At 38.9% G+C, this 18,216-nt stretch overlaps 1 protein-coding gene across 1 annotated transcript in view; it reads right to left on the bottom strand.

Moving 5' to 3' along the window:
* Nucleotides 1–18,216, bottom strand: part of LOC136874332 (cell adhesion molecule Dscam2) — a 1,095,748-nt gene that overhangs the window by 583,462 nt on the left and 494,070 nt on the right. Inside the window, exon 4 of the mRNA XM_068227756.1 lies at nt 13,825–13,942. Coding sequence (XP_068083857.1) covers nt 13,825–13,942 — 118 coding nt within the window. The remainder of the gene's footprint in view (nt 1–13,824; nt 13,943–18,216) is intronic.

An 18,216-nucleotide genomic window follows, 5' to 3' on the forward strand; every position in this document is an offset into this window, starting at 1 on the left:
TGGTTTTCCGTGGTTTCCCATTTTCACACCAGGCAAATGCTGGGGCTGTACCTTAATTAAGGCCACGGCCGATTCCTTCCAACTCCTATCCCTTCCCTGTCCCATCGTCGCTATAAGACCTATCTGTGTCGGTGGGACGTAAAGCAACTAGCAAAATCAAAAAAATAAAAATGTTTGTTTGTTCCACCATCACGTCGAAAGGGCTGGATAGATCTCAACCAAACTTCATATTTAGAGTATACGCATCCCGGGGAAGGTTTTGATATGCATATCATTTTAAAATCTTTGAAAAGACGGGGGTTTTATAAGAAAACCACAACGGTTTTCCTCCATTTTCTCTTATTACTATTGATTTTCTGCAAACTCTGTGGACCTTATGTGAAAGGTCTCTTCATCATAAACAACTTTCGTTATGTTCATAATTTACCTTACTCTTCAAATGACCGAGAAATTTACTATTTTCTGCCGATACCATGCTCGGCATTGAGTGACCGACAGAGCGATAACGAATATATGGGTTACCATGGCAACGTCTCTGACTGCTTGCCAGCAGGGAAGTAACGTATTGCCATTTTCCTCATCATTCCTTTAAATTCGTGGTTGTTCCTTGGGTAGAAAGCAAGAGAGTCGTCAATCGGCCATTCTGCGGGATATTGGCGGAATATCATTGGAGGTTATAACCGTCCTCGAATAGCTTAAGTAATAACACAAATATTCATCTTCTTATCTGATTACCTAAGAATCCCTGCGCCTAAATTTCTCTCCGATTACCGCTTTCTTATATCCATAATTCACACCGGCATAATTTATTGAGGAGCATTTGATTTTCCAATACATTCACTTGGTATTTATATATTTGTCGTCATCCGGATGTCCTCAGTTATAATCCATTTTCTATTAATTTCAACTTACTAAACTGTATTATTTTCTTCCTTAATTACCACGTATGTATGCGAGTGCTAATCCCGAATGCTGTACACTCTTTCCTTTGAGGAAATATTCTAAGCTATGCAAATGTATAATTTTTGGCCCAGGAAAATTCCGAAATATGGATGCAATTTTAACGGCGGTGCAGACCTTCGTTTCGGGGTAATTGGTGGCTAATCAGTAAGTCGTATCACAAGTCACAAAGCAAATGGCGCTTCATTTTGGAGAGATCTACAACTTTTGTCCTATGACTTTTCGTCGTATTTCTATCCCTAACACATTAAATACAAGTTGATTTTGTACTTTTACACGTATATGTTATCATTTGGCACACTTATAGGAAAGGTAGAATCATGACATTCGGCACGCACATTGACATGACCATTGGCAATGTTATAGCCAAATTTTATGATTCTAGCTGTCACATGAGAATCAAAAATATAAAGTAGCATCCAAAAACTGTACAAGATTTCACCCCATTCAATGACTCTAACTCAATCTAACCCATGAATACAGGAGATGCGAGAAGATGTCATAGGACCAACCATGTAGAGCACTGAAAGGGGCGTCTGATGGTGAAGTCCGTTTGTAGATACATCGTACAGTTACAAATCAGTAACTATCGAAATAAAGGTCTGCACTTCTAGAGTGTGTTTGTACATTGACAATTTTGGCGAACAGTTATCCGTTTCAGGTGTAATAATGACCATCTGCATATATTCAGTTTTGGTGTCTGTCTGTTTGTTTGTTTGTTTGTTTGTTTGTCTGTTTGTCTATAACTTGGAAATTACTGGATATATTTCCACCAAACTTGATATTTAGAATCCACCTGTCCTTTGGCAGGTTTTAGGGCAAATATTGTTTCTAAATCCCTGAATTGACTGGGGGATTATAAGAAACCGAAACCGTCATTTTGCATTCTCACAAAATATAGACAACCAAACTTAATGTAAATTTACCTGCCTTAATGGAAATTCATTTCTAAGCCTTTTTCCTCATGTGCATCATTTCAATACGAGGATTAATAAGGGAGATATCATTAACGGACCGTTTTCCGGTACAAGTCCCACCGGACTTAACTCAAGAGCAGGTGCGTGTAAAGCGTATGTTTTACAACTTGAAAACTACTGAAGATATTTGAGTCAAACTTTACATTAACATCCACCTGTCAAACGCTACGTGTTAATCGTCAATAACATTTCATGTTCCCGGAATGGACTGGCGGTTTATAGGGAACCGAAATGGTGATTTTACTCTTACACAATATATACAGTACAAGACCAACCTGACTGGAAATCGACCAAACGTGATGGAATTCCATCTCTAAAACTTTTTTTTCATGTGCATTTTTTCGACAGGAGGATTAATAAGGGAGATATCATAAACGGTCCGTTTTTCCGGTTATGTCCAGCGGATATAGCCCACAAGGTGTTGTACGTGGAGCAGGTTCCTTATTTATCTATGTAAATAAAATCGTAACTACTGTGTGCCTGTACATTGACTATTTTGTCGAAATTTTCGTACAGCTACACGCTTAAGGGGTAATAATTATCATCTGCATATTTTTTGGTTTAGTTTCTTGAAAGTCCTACTTTTTACACTTCTCACCGAAAACCCAGATTGCGGCATAATCTGCCAGTCGAGAAAGAAAACTGAAATTTGGCAAAATTTTACGTTTTAGCCTGTAACGGGCGGAAAACTTCCAAGAGCTTTAAATTTTTCCCTTTCTATCCCGAAGAATATCGAAATATGGAGGCAATTTTAATGATGGTGCAGACCTTCGGGAAGTATTATCACATAACGGATGGCACAATCCCCGTTCAATTTGGAGTGATCTACAACCTTGGTCTTACGACTTTTTGTCGTATTTATATCCATTTTACGTCTGATTTTTCTCTATTTCTCGATGTTAAGTAAAGTTGTACTTTTCACATATATAATTCATACCTTCCATCACTTAGAGGAAAGATAGAATCATCATACTATACAAGAAAATTGGTCCACCCAGTAGCCATATGTGAGCCAAATGCTATGTATGTAGCTGTCACTTAATTATCCGAAAAGCAATGCAATGTGAGATAATCTTACATAAATTTTACCCTATTTCAAGTTTCTAACTCAATCTGACCCATGAATAGATGAGATATCATAAGACCAGCAATTTAGGCCGCTAAATCCGGCGTCTTATGGTACAATCCTTTCTCGATATGATGTACCGTTTAGAAGCAGTTAATCTGTAAATGAAGGTCTGCAATATTGTAAACAAGCACATACTTTCGTATGTCGAACTATATATATTCACTGATGTCGATTTTGTAGCGATCGAGAAAGGGTGTGTCTGCTATTGTAATCAGTACTCCGCACACCGACTATGACTGGCAGTAGGAATGGAGTCCTTCTCCAATTCCTGTGGAACTGGCATTAATGAGGCAGGCCTACCATTGTAATGAATAATTCACTTCTCGATTTGACTTTCAGAAGGCAAGGGAGCATGCAGCATACAGTCTTTGGCTGTAGGCAAGCGTTCCCGCAGTTATAAACAGATGTATCCATCTAAAATGTGACTGGCATTAGGCATACTGGCCTGCTATTTAGATGGAAACTCATCAACTTGGTGTGACTGGCAGGAAGCTGGCTGGTAGTTGGAAAAGGGGCCTATCATTATAATGATAACTGCACAACTCAATTTTGACTGGTTGTAGGGAAGTTTCCTGCCATTATAATAAAAACTCCTCAATTTGTAATATGTCTGGAAGTAGGAAAGGGGGGCTGCCATTGTAACGGAAACTCCCCAAATCGATTGTGACCGCGCAGTAGGCAATGGGGCCTGCAATTATAATGTAAACTTCCCAACTCGATTGTGAATGGCAGTAGGCAAGTGAGCTTGTCGTTATCATCACAAATACGTAACAAGCACTTTACACTGGAAACAACGTATGGTGACCTCTCCATATTGTTTCTCGGATAACGCTAAGAGACATGCTATTTTAAAACAATCTTATTTACTGCATGTACAGTATTTACTTCAATATTCGTATACAATGCAGAATACCGTAGCGAAGCACGGGTACATTTGCTAGTCATAAATGTTACTGTTGCGACTGTTACAACCGTGACTATGGATTTGCTCAACTAGGGTCGTTGAAGAGTAGCCAAGAATACGAACAAATTATACTGCATTTACGAGATTAATGCATATACGTATTTTAATTAAAGCAGGACTGAATAAAGATCATCTATAAATTACGAAAACAATTTTACAGGCCTTCGAAATCCCCGCTCCTTCCTTAATTTACCAAATATCGAAAAAGAAGATCATCATTTAGCAGTTATTTTTCATTAACATTGCACTCATTAATCACTGGACAAAATTATTTGTCAGGGAAATGATTAACGAGTCACAGGAAGTAATGACAAGAGATGACCAATATCTCTTTGTGATTAATATTCATATAAATTCAGAGGCTTCGCAAACATCATGGACTAACATTCTGAGTTACATATGGTGTTATGTGTAAATAAATACGTTCTGTTATTCCGCACATGTAATCTAAATTTAAAGTAGATATGAAAGAACCATTACGTTGCACTGGTATAGATACAAATTTATTATTATTATTTAATTGAGGTCAAAACGTGGTACTAAAAATTAAAGAATTATGTTTACTCCAAGGAGTATTTTATTTGAAAAGTATAAAAAAACTGCACTAGAAAAATATAAACAAAATTCAATAATTATGAATATAATAATAATAATAATAATAATAATAATAATAATAATAATAATAATAATAATAATATTAGTCCACCTTTGCGGTGTAGTAGTTAGTTTGATTAGCTTCCACCCTGGATGCTCGTGTTCGAATCTCGGCTCTGCCACGAAATTTATGAAGGGATAATATGGGATCGTGTAAAACGGTGGTTCAAAGAGTGAGGGACATGAAAAGACAAAGAATAAGGACAGAATTTAATAGCAAGAGAACACTGGTTGTATTTTGTAAAATAAGTGAAAACATGACAGTAAGGACTGAAATATTAACAGAAGGGAAATGAGGGGGGACAATTTGGTGGCTGATGGAAGTATATAAGGATAAAGCTCTAAGAAAAAAATGAGGAAAATCTATGCATTTTATGCAATAAGGACATGGAAGTGGATCACCTACTAAAAGACTGTGAGGAAACAAGAAAAATAAGACATAAATATATACATGGGTAGGAGATAGGTAAAATCGAAAATATACCTGAACTCTACACTGTTGCTAATTTACTAAACAGAGAATGGAAGGCACCAGGAAAAATAGCAAAACTATGTAATATTGTAAGTGGAATGTGGAAAATGAAATTAAAAGAAGATTGAAACAGACAATTCAAGTAGTTAGTAGTAAGAACATGTATGTGGAGATATCCTAGACTCTATGACGTTGTTCAAGTCTAGGAAGTATCCCGAATGTTAAGTTTATGTAATGTACTATAGCAGTAAATTATAGTGTAATCACGTGTTGGGACAGTTTTTTTAAACTTGGAACAATTTTGGTATTGTTTATTACTAACAAAACTAATTGCATATGATTGCGATGACAGGAGTGGGCGGATATTCTCTCTCACAGTTGGTGGTCATCCGTGACTGGGAGTAGGGGGGTTCTGTTTACTGGCTTTGTCCATTCAGATGTAGTAAGAATATACGAGAGGAAATATCCTGGACTTTATAACATGGTTAAAGTCTAGGAAATTTCTCAGAAGGCTATGGTTGTAACAATGCTGTAACGTTTTTAAACTTTCTATATAGTAAAAACCAAGCCTAAATGCTTGTATTATATCACGAATACAATAAATGAGTACTCACTTCCCAGTTGGTGGCCATCCGTGACTGAGAGAGAAGAGTATTCTATTCATTCAAATTCTCAAGCCCAGTCATACAAGCAGAAGACACTCTCAGAGTTTTCTTCGGGTGGGCCCTCGATATCCTGCATCATCCGCGTGGCGGTCAACGCAAGCTACATAGCTTCCGACATGTTGTTAATGATAAGAAGAGAAAGATACAGCGGGAGGATTGGAAGGAAGTGAAACTCAAAGGAGTATCGGCTACAAGGCAGGTAAGGTAATGAAGTAAAAAAAGCGGTGGAATCACGTTGTAAGGGCTATGAGAAAACCACATAAGCGGAAGAAGAACAATACCTACATGTAAAACCTGGCATTTTGTAGATAGTACATCCAAGGAAGTAGAATAGAAATGTAGAGGTATAATGTTAGTTACGTAGAAGTATCGTGCACAAACTAGTCTAATTATTCAAAGGGATCAGCACTTCTAGGTGCTGCTGTTGCTAGCGTGGGCGTTATTGGCTACCAAGCCATGCCGAGAGAAATACTAGGGCCTGTGATACACACTCAGAGGAAATGGACGGCTGTTTTAGAGGTAGCTGGCCAGGCATCGCGACGACATTTACTCGGTACCCCGTACTGTTAAGTAGGGGAACAAACTCCGATAACGCAATTTATCGCAGTAGTGTCCAGTTTCCTAAAGTAGGGCTAGACGTCGCGTGAGATAGGTGCAAGAAGTATTGCCTAAGATGGAAGGAAGGCCATAGGATACGTCATAACAACAAGAATAACAACACTAATAAGAACAACAGCAGCAACAACAAAATCTGATTGATGTTGCACGCTTTCATTTTAGATTCAAATGGTGATAGCGCTTTACCAGATATATGTAGTGCAAGCATGCACACACGCATCTTTGTACAATTGTCAAAAGCGTGATGGACGATAGCGGATGGTTGTCGATTTCCTGCACGACAGCTACAACATTATTCTAAAACTGTACATCCACTTCCGGACGTATTTCATTCCTCTTGCACAATAACAATGCAGTCATGATGGATTTCTGTGTATTAATACCTTTTGTCCTGAGACGCAACTTATATGACAGGAGTTCTATAAATAAAGCAAGCTAGCATTACCGTGTGGATTAATATGAAACTATTCACTCACTCGTATTTCAATAAACAAAAACCTGTTCGTATGAAAACCAGGTTGCGTTGAATATTGTGAGAATTCAAACATTCCTCTTCCAGAAAACATCCCATAATACAGTGGTAGTCACTGTCACATTGTAGGGGTTAACATTGTAGTATTCTCCCCAAAACTGACTCAGGTTAGATGCAGCAGTTTAAGGTTAGTTAAAGAGATTGAAGTGGAGTGAGCATTTAAATACAGTCGAAACCGGTTGTAACGACTCCGAAGGGATCGCCAAATAAAGGTCGTTATAGACGAAAGTCGCACAAACCGGTATTTTTTGTGTGTGCTAAAACTGCCATATCTGAATGTTTTAAGCTACATATTTACATGGTTAATTAATAGAATAAAGTTAAAAACTCAAAAAAAACATAAGTGAAGTAAGTACTGTATTTGCAATGCCGTATGTTTGGAGTGGGACTGAGAGAAATTTTTCTTCTAATGCTTACACAGTCATCATCATATTCTAAAGGCTAAGCCTTGTCGCTGCAGCCACAGTCCTCTATCTTGAGCCAGTCTTTTCAACTCAGCGTAGGTCTTGCACTTCATCCTCAGAAGCAGGTTCTTGAAATAAGACACTCTGGGCCGTCCTCTTCCTCTTTTTCCAGCAATTCTTCCTTCAGTGATATTACAAAGGAACTCCTCATGCCGCAGAATGTAACCAATAAATTTTATTTTCCGTTTTTCAATTTCAGTACGTACAGCAATAATATGTCAGCAAAATATAAAATAGTATAGTGAGGAAAGAAGTAGTAACAATGTTATGTTACACACGATCTTGGCTAATAAATGAGATGTTCTCTCCATCCTTCTGAATTGTAGAAATTGTTGAGTGTGATACACACAATTCCTTCGTGGTGCTGACGACTGTTTCTCTATTTTGTAATCGCCATATTATTTGTGACTGTTCTTCAATGTTAAACACTTTCCCTTTCTTATGTGAAATCTTCACAGTGATGTTTGTCTTAACTATTTAACAGACAGACTGATTTGAATAGAAAATCTACTGAATACAAGAGCATGAAAATAAGTTTTTCATTGTTGCCAACAATTCCTAAATGCTTAATAAACCAAAATCAACACTGGACGTTATAGCTGGTACATTTTACCGAAAATGGGATTAAAATACGCTGTTTTATACGATATGTCGTAATAAGTGAAGTCGTACTATGCGATTTTTTAAAATACTGTGTTTATATAGGATTTAGACGGGACCGTTAGATTTCACCGTTTTATCCAATATATCGTTAAAAGCAATGTCTCAAGAAAGAGTTTCGACTGTACATATTCCTCAGATACTTTCAGCCTTTCAGAGGTCTGTCTGCAAGTAAATTGACGAATCTGCAATCCTCTAAATCTGAATCACATTATGTCTTCAAGCATTGTCACTACACATTCAGTGCCTTGATTCAGGCCTACACATTCATCATTCAGCATACTGCGTAACCAGTAAAAGCAGATATATAGAGAGTGGATAAATATTTAGTCACCCAGCCACTTAGCAGATATTTTGGATTCTGGAGGTCAAATGGACTGTATCGCGATTGACCTGTCTAAAGCATTTGATAGGGTGGACCATGGGAGACTACTGGCAAAAACTAGTGAAATTGGACTAGACAAAAGAATGACTGAATGGGTTGCTATATTTCTGAAAAAAAAAAAAAAGATCTCAGAAAATTAGAGTAGGCGAAGCTTTATCTGACCCTGTAACAATTAAGAGGGGAATTTCTCAAGGCAGTATTATTGGACCTTTATGTTTTCTTGTTGTTGTTTGAGTCATCAGTCCATAGACTGGTTTGATGCAGCTCTCCATGCCACCCTATCCTGTGCTAACCTTTTCATTTCTACGTAACTATTGCATCCTACATCTGCTCTAATCTGTTTGTCATATTCATACCTTGGTCTACCCCTACCGTTCTTGCCACCTACACTTCCTTCAAAAACCAACTGAACAAGTCCTGGGTGTCTTAAGATGTGTCCTATCATTCTATCTCTTCTTCTCGTCAAATTTAGCCAAATCGATCTCCTCTCACCAATTCGATTCAGTATCTCTTCTTTCGTGATTCGATCTATCCATCTCACCTTCAGCATTCTTCTATAACACCACATTTCAAAAGCTTCTATTCTCTTTCTTTCTGAGCTAGTTATCGTCCATGTTTCACTTCCATACAATGCCACGCTCCACACAAAAGTCTTCAAAAACATCTTTCTAATTCCGATATCAATGTTTGAAGTGAGCAAATTTCTTTTCTTAAGAAAGCTCTTCCTTGCTTGTGCTAGTCTGCATTTTATGTCCTCCTTACTTCTGCCATCGTTGGTTATTTTACTACCCAAGTAACAATATTCATCTACTTCCTTTAAGACTTCGTTTCCTAATCTAATATTTCCTATATCACCTGCCTTCGTTCGACTGCACTCCATTACTTTTGTTTTGGACTTATTTATTTTCATCTTGTACTCCTTACCTAAGACTTCATCCATACCATTCAGCAACTTCTCGAGATCTTCTGCAGTCTCAGATAAAATAACAATATCATCGGCAAATCTCAAGGTTTTGATTTCCTCTCCTTGGACTGTGATTCCCTTTCCAAATTTCTCTTTGATTTCCTTTACTGCCTGTTCTATGTAAACATTGAAAAGGAGAGGGGACAAACTGCAGCCTTGCCTCACTCCTTTCTGGATTGCTGCTTCTTTTTCAAAGCCCTCGATTCTTATCACTGCAGACTGATTTTTATACAGGTTGTAGATAATTCTTCGTTCTCGGTATCTGATCCCTATCATCTTCAGTATCATAAATAGCCTGGTCCAATCAACATTATCGAATGCCTTTTCTAGATCTACGAATGCCATGTACGTGGGCTTGTCCTTCTTGATTCGATCCTCTAAGATCAGACGTAAAGTCAGGATTGCTTCACGTGTTCCTACATTTCTTCTGAAGCCAAATTGATCTTCTCCCAACTCAGCTTCAACTTGTTTTTCCATTCTTCTGTAAATAATACGTGTTAAAATTTTCCAGGCATGAGATACTAAACTAATAGTGCGGTAGTTTTCACACCTGTCAGCACCGGCTTTCTTGGGAATAGGTATAACAACATTCTGCCGAAAATCGGATGGGACGTCTCCTGTCTCATACATCTTGCACACTAAATGAAATAACCTTACCATGCTGGTTTCTCCTAAGGCAGTCAGTAATTCAGATGGAATATCATCAATTCCAGGTGCCTTGTTCCTATTTAGGTCACTCACAGCTCTGTCAAACTCTGACCTCAAAATTGGGTCTCCCATTTCATCAGCATCAACAGCCTCTTCATGTTCCAGAACGAAATTATCTACATCGTTACCTTGATACAACTGTTGGATATGCTCCTGCCATCTTTCTGCTTTGTCTTCTTTCCCTAGAAGTGGCTTTCCATCTGAGCTCTTAATATTCATGCACCTAGATTTCCTTTCTCCAAAGGTTTCCTTGATTTTCCTGTATGCAGCATCTACCTTTCCCAGGACCATACAGCCTTCGACATCCTTGCACTTCTCCTTCAGCCATTCTTCCTTAGCTACCTTGCACTTTCTATCCACTTGATTCTTTAATCGCCTGTATTCTTTTCTGCCCTCTTCATTTCTAGCATTCTTGTATTTTCGTCGTTCATCAATCAGGTCTAGTATCTCCTGAGTTATCCACTGATTCTTAGTTGATCTTTTCTTCCTTCCTAACATTTCTTCAGCAGCCCTACTGACTTCATTTTTCATGACTCTCCACTCTTCCTCTACTGTGTTTCTTTCGGCCTTTTCATTTAGTCCTTGTGCAACATGTTCCTTGAAACGATCCATCACACTCTTTTCTTTCAACTTGTCTAGATCCCATCTTTTTGCATTCTTTCCTTTCTTCAATTTCTTCAACTTCAGATGGCATTTCATGACCAACAAGTTGTGGTCAGAGTCCACGTCTGCTCCTGGGAAAGTTTTGCAATCCAACACCTGGTTTCTGAATCTCTGCCTAATCATAATGAAGTCTATTTGATACCTTCCAGTGTCTCCAGGTCTCGTCCACGTATACAGCCGTCGTTTGTGGTGTTTGAACCAAGTATTGGCGAGGACTAAATTATGGTCAGTGCAGAATTCAACGAGCCGACTTCCTCTTTCGTTCCTTTGTCCCAATCCAAATTCTCCTACTGTGCTACCTTTTCTTCCTTGGCCTACCACTGCGTTCCAGTCTCCCATCACAATTAGATTCTCGTCACCTTTGACATATTGTATTAAATCTTCTATCTCCTCATATATTCTTTCAATTTCTTCATCATCCGCTGAACTAGTAGGCATATAGACCTGCACTATTGTGGTGGGCATTGGTTTGGTGTCTATCTTGGCGACAATAATTCTTTCACTATGCTGGTCGTAGTAGCTTGTCCGCTGCCCTATTTTCTTATTCATTATTAAACCAACTCCTGCATTACCCCTGTTTGATTTTGTGTTGATAATTCGGTAGTCGCCTGACCAAAAATCCTGTTCTTCCTGCCAACGTACTTCACTTATACCAACTACATCTAACTTTAGCCTATCCATCTCCCTTTTCAGATTCTCTAACCTACCACAACGATTCAAACTCCTAACATTCCACGCTCCGACTCGCAGAATGTCAGTATCCATCTTCCTGATGATCGCCCCCTCTCGTGTAGTCCCCACCCGGAGATCCGAATGGGGGACTAGTTTACCTCCGGAATATTTTACCCGGGAGGAAGCCATCATCAGTACATCTTTCATACAGAGAGAGCTGCATGTCCTCGGGAGGTGGTTACGGCTGTAGTTTCCCGTTGCTTTCAGCCGTAAAGCAGTATCAACACAGCTAAGCCATGTTGAGTATTATTACAAGGCCGTATCAGTCAATCATCTAGACTGCCTCCCTTGCAACAACCGTAAGGCTGCTACCCCCCTTTCGATGAACCATTCGTTAGTCTGGTCTCTCAACAGATACCCATCCGATATGGTTGCACCTGCGGCTCGGCTATCTGCATCATTGGGACACGCAAGCCTCCCCACCGCGGCAAGGTCACATGGTTCGCAGAGGAGGTATGTTTTCTTATATATATATATATATATATATAAATGATATGAGTAAAGGAGTGGAATCAGAGATGTCCTTAAAAGTAGGAAAGATCACAATATGAAGATAAAGTTGGAATACAAGAGGACAAATTGTGCCAAATATTCATTTATAAGAAGGAGAGTTATGGATTGGAATAACTTACCAAGGGAGATGTTCAATAAATTTCCAATGTCATTGAAATCATTTAAGAAAAGGCTAGGAAAACAACAGACAGGGAATCTGCCCCCTGGGCGACTGCCCTAAATGCAGATCAGTATTGACTGATTTACCTATAAGGGGGTAAGTGTCGTATATGAATGATATTACTTCATTCGAAATCGTAGACATGGGGAGGTTATTAGATTTAGTGTGTAAGATATATGATACAGGAGAAGTACCAGTTGGTTTTAGGTAGAATGCTGTTGTACCTATTCCCAGGAAATCAGGTGCTGACAAGTGTGAAAACTACCACACCATTCGTTTAGTATCTCACGCTTGCAAAATTTTAACACGTATTATTTACATAAGATGGAAAAACAAGTTGAAGCTGAGTCGGAAGGTCAGTTAGGCTTCAGAATAAAATATAGGAACAAGTGAAGCGATCCTGACTTAAAGTGTGATCTTAGTGGGTCGAATTAAGAAGGACAAGCCCACGTACATGACATTCGTAAATCTAGAAAATGCATTCGATAATGTTGATTGGACCAAGGCATTTGGGATTCTAAGGGAGATCGGGATCAGATACCGCGAAAAAAGAATTATATACAATCTGTAAAAAAATTCAGTCTGCAATGATAAGAATCGAATATTATGAAAAAGCAGCAGCAATATAGAAAGGAGTGAGGCAAGGTTGCAGTTTGTATCTTCTCCTTTTCAACGTTTACATAGAACAGGCGACAAAGGAAATAAAATACGAATTTGAAAAATGAATCACAAACTAAGGAGATGAAATCAAATCTCTGAAACTTGCCGATGATATTATTATTCTATCTGAGCCTGCAGAATATCGGGAGTAATTGATGAATGGTATGGACACAGTTTTTGAGGAGTACAAGATGAAAATAAATAAATCCAAAAAAGGTAATGGAGTGCAGTCGAATGAAGCCTGGTGATACAGGAGATATTCGATTATGAAATGAAGTCTTTACGGAAGTACATCAATATTGTTACTTGGGTAGTAAAATGATGACAGAAGTAAGGAGGACATAAAACGCAGACTAACAGCAAGGAAGGCCTTTGTTAAGAAAATAAATTTGCTTACTTCGAACATTGATATAGGAATTAGAAAGACGTTTTTGAAGACTTTCGTCTGGAACGTGGGATTGTATGAAAGTGAAACACGGACGATAACTAGCTCAGAAAGAAAGAGAATAGAAGATTTTGAAATGTGGTGTTATAGAAGAATGTTGACGGTGAGATGGGTAGATCGAAACACAAATGAAGGGGAACTAAATTGAACTGGTGAGAGAAAATTTGGCGAAATTTGACGAGAAGGACAGAATTATAGGGCACATCTTGTTCAGTTAGTTTTTGAGGGAAGTGTAGGTGGTAGACCAAGGTACGAACATGACGAACAGATTAAGTAGATATATGATGTAGTTGTTACATAGAAATGGAAAGTTTAGCACAAGATAGGGTGGCATGGAAGCTGCATCAAACCAGTTGTGATGACCTAAAGATACATAATTTCGAACTAACGAAGTTGTACTGTATAATTTTGCTGAGGTGCACAGTTGTCAAAGTAGACTCGTAGAATGTTTGCTGACATGCATAACAATCTTTAATATAAATACATGTTCTCTCTGTACCTGTATTCGGGCGTGGGACAGCCTTGTGCCACACACAGAAGAACGGCTCCCTCATCCTGAGCCACATGCACTGTGGCAGTATGCTCTACTATGGCTGGAGAGACGATACCCCGGTGCTCTGAAACACACAAATACGATCCATTAATCAACTCCATGTCTGACGTATAACATTAATTTCATCATACTTATACAGCATGTAGGGTTGCTCGACCCATTAATCAATACATACATGTACTCACTCATTCTAAAAAGAAAGCTTAAACTTGCAGATTAATAGCACCGGGCCTAGGTCCCGGGGAACATTTTTTTACTCCTCTCAATATCCATAACCAATCGATAGCTGTAAAAGCAAAATGCTTTAAAATCCATAATGTATGAGCGTAACTCTATAACATTCAAATATGAGGCATACGTCTGCGTTAACCTATGACCTTTGGACATACCCAATGACCAGTTACGTGGAACTAAATTATATTGCAAATGTACAGAAATTACATTGCTTCTGTGATACTTCGTATAGAGTTGAGCGTTGGTGTGGAGGAGTATTGGATGTCCTGCGGTTAGGCTTTATCTGCATTCTATTATATTTAAAGTATATTTTAGAATAAAACGGTTGTTTCCTCGTTTCAGCTGGAACTCAATGACTAACGGTTACATAGCAGAATGCTATAAAAATGAAAGAACAATTTCCAATAGGCTATTGCTATACGAATTGCAGCAGGCGGACAGTGTTCACAAAATAAGTTTTGGATTCTAGTATAATACTACCGTACAGGGTGGAGAATATTTCCAAGGATTGGTCTGCACGTAAAATAGAGGAGATTGCCTTGTTTGACTGAACATGAATATTTTATGCATTTGCGGAATGTTACCTCTAATAGAAGAATATTGCACATTTTTCTATATATTTAGTTGATCGTTCTGACAATTTTAAAATCCTGTTTAAGTAGAACTACGCTCATTTAGATACGAAATTTTATTTATCCTTGCTGGCAGTTTCAACCTACGCTCATTTAGATACGAAATTTTATTTATCCTTGCTGGCAGTTTCAACTTTTAACTTTTAGAGTTTTCCGGAGGCGCTGGGGTGGAAAGGTAGAGACCAATCATTTTATCGATCCAGGTCAGGGCCTCTCAAACGCCCAAAATGTCACGCGTGCAAATCGAGGCGCAAGAGCTCCGTGCACTGTGCATCGGTCGCGCTCGGCTTGTCTCGGACCAATGCTTCGTCTCTGGGCTACTCGGCTAAGCTCGGCTAAGCTCGGCTAAGCTCGGCTCTACTCAGCGCAACTCAGCTCGGATTTGGAGCGCTACGGGGCAAGTGTGGAAGAGGGAGACAGGGGGAGCGAGCAAGACAGGCGTGCGGAAAGAGAGAGTAAGCGCTATTGCTCCAAATCGAGGAGTGGGGTGGTCTGCACTCTGGTCAACCAAGCGAAGTCGTCTTTTGCACCGTGCACAGTGCATGCACCAAGCGCATGCACCCTGAGAGGCCCTGATCTAGGTAATCCTGAATTAATTTTGCAATAAGAAAATCTCAGTTACATTTTCCACGCACTAAGCAGGTCAGCTTATGTTGTTATATTATTGTTGAAACAAAACGGACCTTCTACATTTGCACATCGAATGCTGCCAGGAATCAGGAAATACGTTCGGGTATAATTAATTAACTGATTAATTTCCCTCGTCCTTCTGGAGGGACGTCAGGATTATGTTGATTCAGGCACAGCCTTACACTTGGCTCTTGTAAAAATGGGAATGAATAGAAAACAAAGTTCAGTGTTGCCAACGGCGCGGTTGGAACTTACCATTTACTGAATTTAGACTCACATCAACATGACTCGCAGAATGTACCCAGTTCACTCGGACAAAGCACTAATTAAACGAGTTTGAACGGTTTAATGTTTTTGACATTCAAAAATTCTTTAGACAACAAATTGTGGAAATTACATGCCACCATTTTCGTTAACGATAGTGGGTGTATTACGATCTACCCCATCATCTTGTGCAATATTGTGTGCGTAACAAAGAACATGACTGTCCTCCTGGAACACAACACCTTCTTTCAAAAGTTTCGATGGTTTCCAAGGACATTGGAATTGGCCGTTGGATTTTGATTGTGTGCGATTAGCTCATTATAAGGTCACGGCGTTAGAACTGCACATGCAATTCGTCAACTAAATCGTCCCGTGTGTGGCACGCTTATATATAAGAGAGTATAGTACACTTGGCTTAACTGCGTGTTAAGGAAATGTATCTGTCGTCCTGTTGGACGTGTTGTGGCCGTGCAAGGTAGGTATTATACATTCAAAAAATTAAATACGTTACAATTGAAGTTAATAAACTCAAGTCGTTGCCGATGATTCTGGATTCCAATTCCGATGCTAGCCCTCTTCTGTAAATGTTTTGAGGATAAGTAAATTGGTTACTAAGCGGGGGATAAAAGGAAACCGCTTTTACCTTTGCGAAAATCAAATTATCATAAATATGCCTCCAGGTCATCCAACAACGGCTACTAATTTCAGATGGCACCAGCCATAAGACATATCCTGTGCGCTTGCTAGGTAACATTGTCTGACCATCCATCCGTACTGCCTGCACGGTTGCTACAGTTACACCTCCATCACACATTTCGTCGCGCTACGTTACAGAAATATTTTGATGAACCCTAGCCATGTCAATAATTCACCAGGGAGGAAGCAATGCAACATTGTTCGAACAGAACTTCCCGAAGTCTTCGTCCTGAGAGGCATAGTCTAAGATTACGTTGGGATGCACGAGAATTCGATTTTTGGAATATCGAACACAGTAGACTTAATTGCTTTTCAATCGAAACGTTATTCTTTAGTAACTTACATTCACTGCGGTCGGAAAAGGAGAAGGAGCACGACGATATTGATCACAGAATGCTAGGGGCAAGCCTCGTTTATATAAAATGAATTAGGGATTAGAATGATTTGATAAATATTCAACTACTTTGAAATCGAAGTTATTCTTACAATATTTTGTGAATATTTGAATAAAACACTACCTAAATATTTTGAAGAATTACTCTCTTACTTTAACTTGGATATTATATTTTGTTTGTCATACCTCAGGCCCGATGATAATTTAACTGGAAACAAGTGATTCAAAACGAGTGTTCTGAACCCCTTTTGTGATTATTCGAGCTGTATAGAGTTTTCATTCACCACAGCAACAGAGTTGTAATGTATGAGATGTGTCTATATTTACGTAGGACAACTGCGCTACAGGTTGTGTGCATGCATTATAATTTTCAACGCCGATTTGCATGTGGATAAACGCATTTAGACTCAAGCTACACTTGTAAATCAATAGCTGACAGGATATCACTCAGTGTTCATTACAGGTTTAATTTTTCAGTGGTAATAATTTACTTAAAATTTCATTTGTTCAGCAGCATATTATAATAAAAATGTACCTGACATATGTTCAGTTTGATTGATTGATGATTTATGAGATGGTACAGATCTCGAAATGCAAGAGATGCCTGATTATGAAGTAAAACATGAAATGGCGTATGGCTTTTGGTGCTTGGAGTGTCCGAAGACGTGTTTGGCTTACCAGGTGCAGGTCTTTTGATTTGACACCCGTAGGCGACCAGCGCGTCGTGATGAGGAAGAAATGATGATGAAGGCGATACATACACCCAGTCAAGAGAAATTAACCAATGATAGTTAAAATTTCCGACCCTGCCGGGAATCGGACCAGGAACCGTGTGATCAAAGGCCAGCACGCTAACCATTTACCCAAGTGAAGTGAATAATACAGATAGTCATTCTTTTCGTACACTGCATTCCCACGTTTTATTTATGGCTGGAGGAGCTTTCAGACTGGGATTAGGACTTGACTGAGGGTTTAAAGCCGGATACCTTTCCCGTCTCTATAAACTGATGAAATTCCCACCCGCAGTCTGTAGGATCCAAACGGAGGACACTCGGGTTGCGAATCATGTGGCTTGACTACTGTACCAGCGTCCCAGGGTGAAATATTGACATAATTAGCCACTTCATGAAACTGATTGAAATACCTACTTACCTAAACAGTTAAATGTGTGACCTTGCACAGTTCTTGAAGCAGAATTTCCTTAGTGGTGTGTAGACATATCTGCAGGTCGTTAATTTTAAATTTATTCACAGAAGTTGTAATCGAAAGTCCCCTCTAGGTTTCTTATGAATGCCATTAGTCTCGGACGTGATAGGAAGTGTGCACTGATTCATTATCACATTGATTATATTTCATTTGTTCAACAGCATATTATAATAAAAATGTACCTGACATATGTTCAGTTTGATTGATTGATGATTTATGAGATGGTACAGACCTCGAAATGCAAGAGATGCCTGATTATGAAGTAAAAAATGAAATGGCGTA

Source organism: Anabrus simplex, chromosome 5 (assembly GCF_040414725.1).
Source record: "Anabrus simplex isolate iqAnaSimp1 chromosome 5, ASM4041472v1, whole genome shotgun sequence".
NCBI classification, from domain to species: domain Eukaryota; kingdom Metazoa; phylum Arthropoda; class Insecta; order Orthoptera; family Tettigoniidae; genus Anabrus; species Anabrus simplex.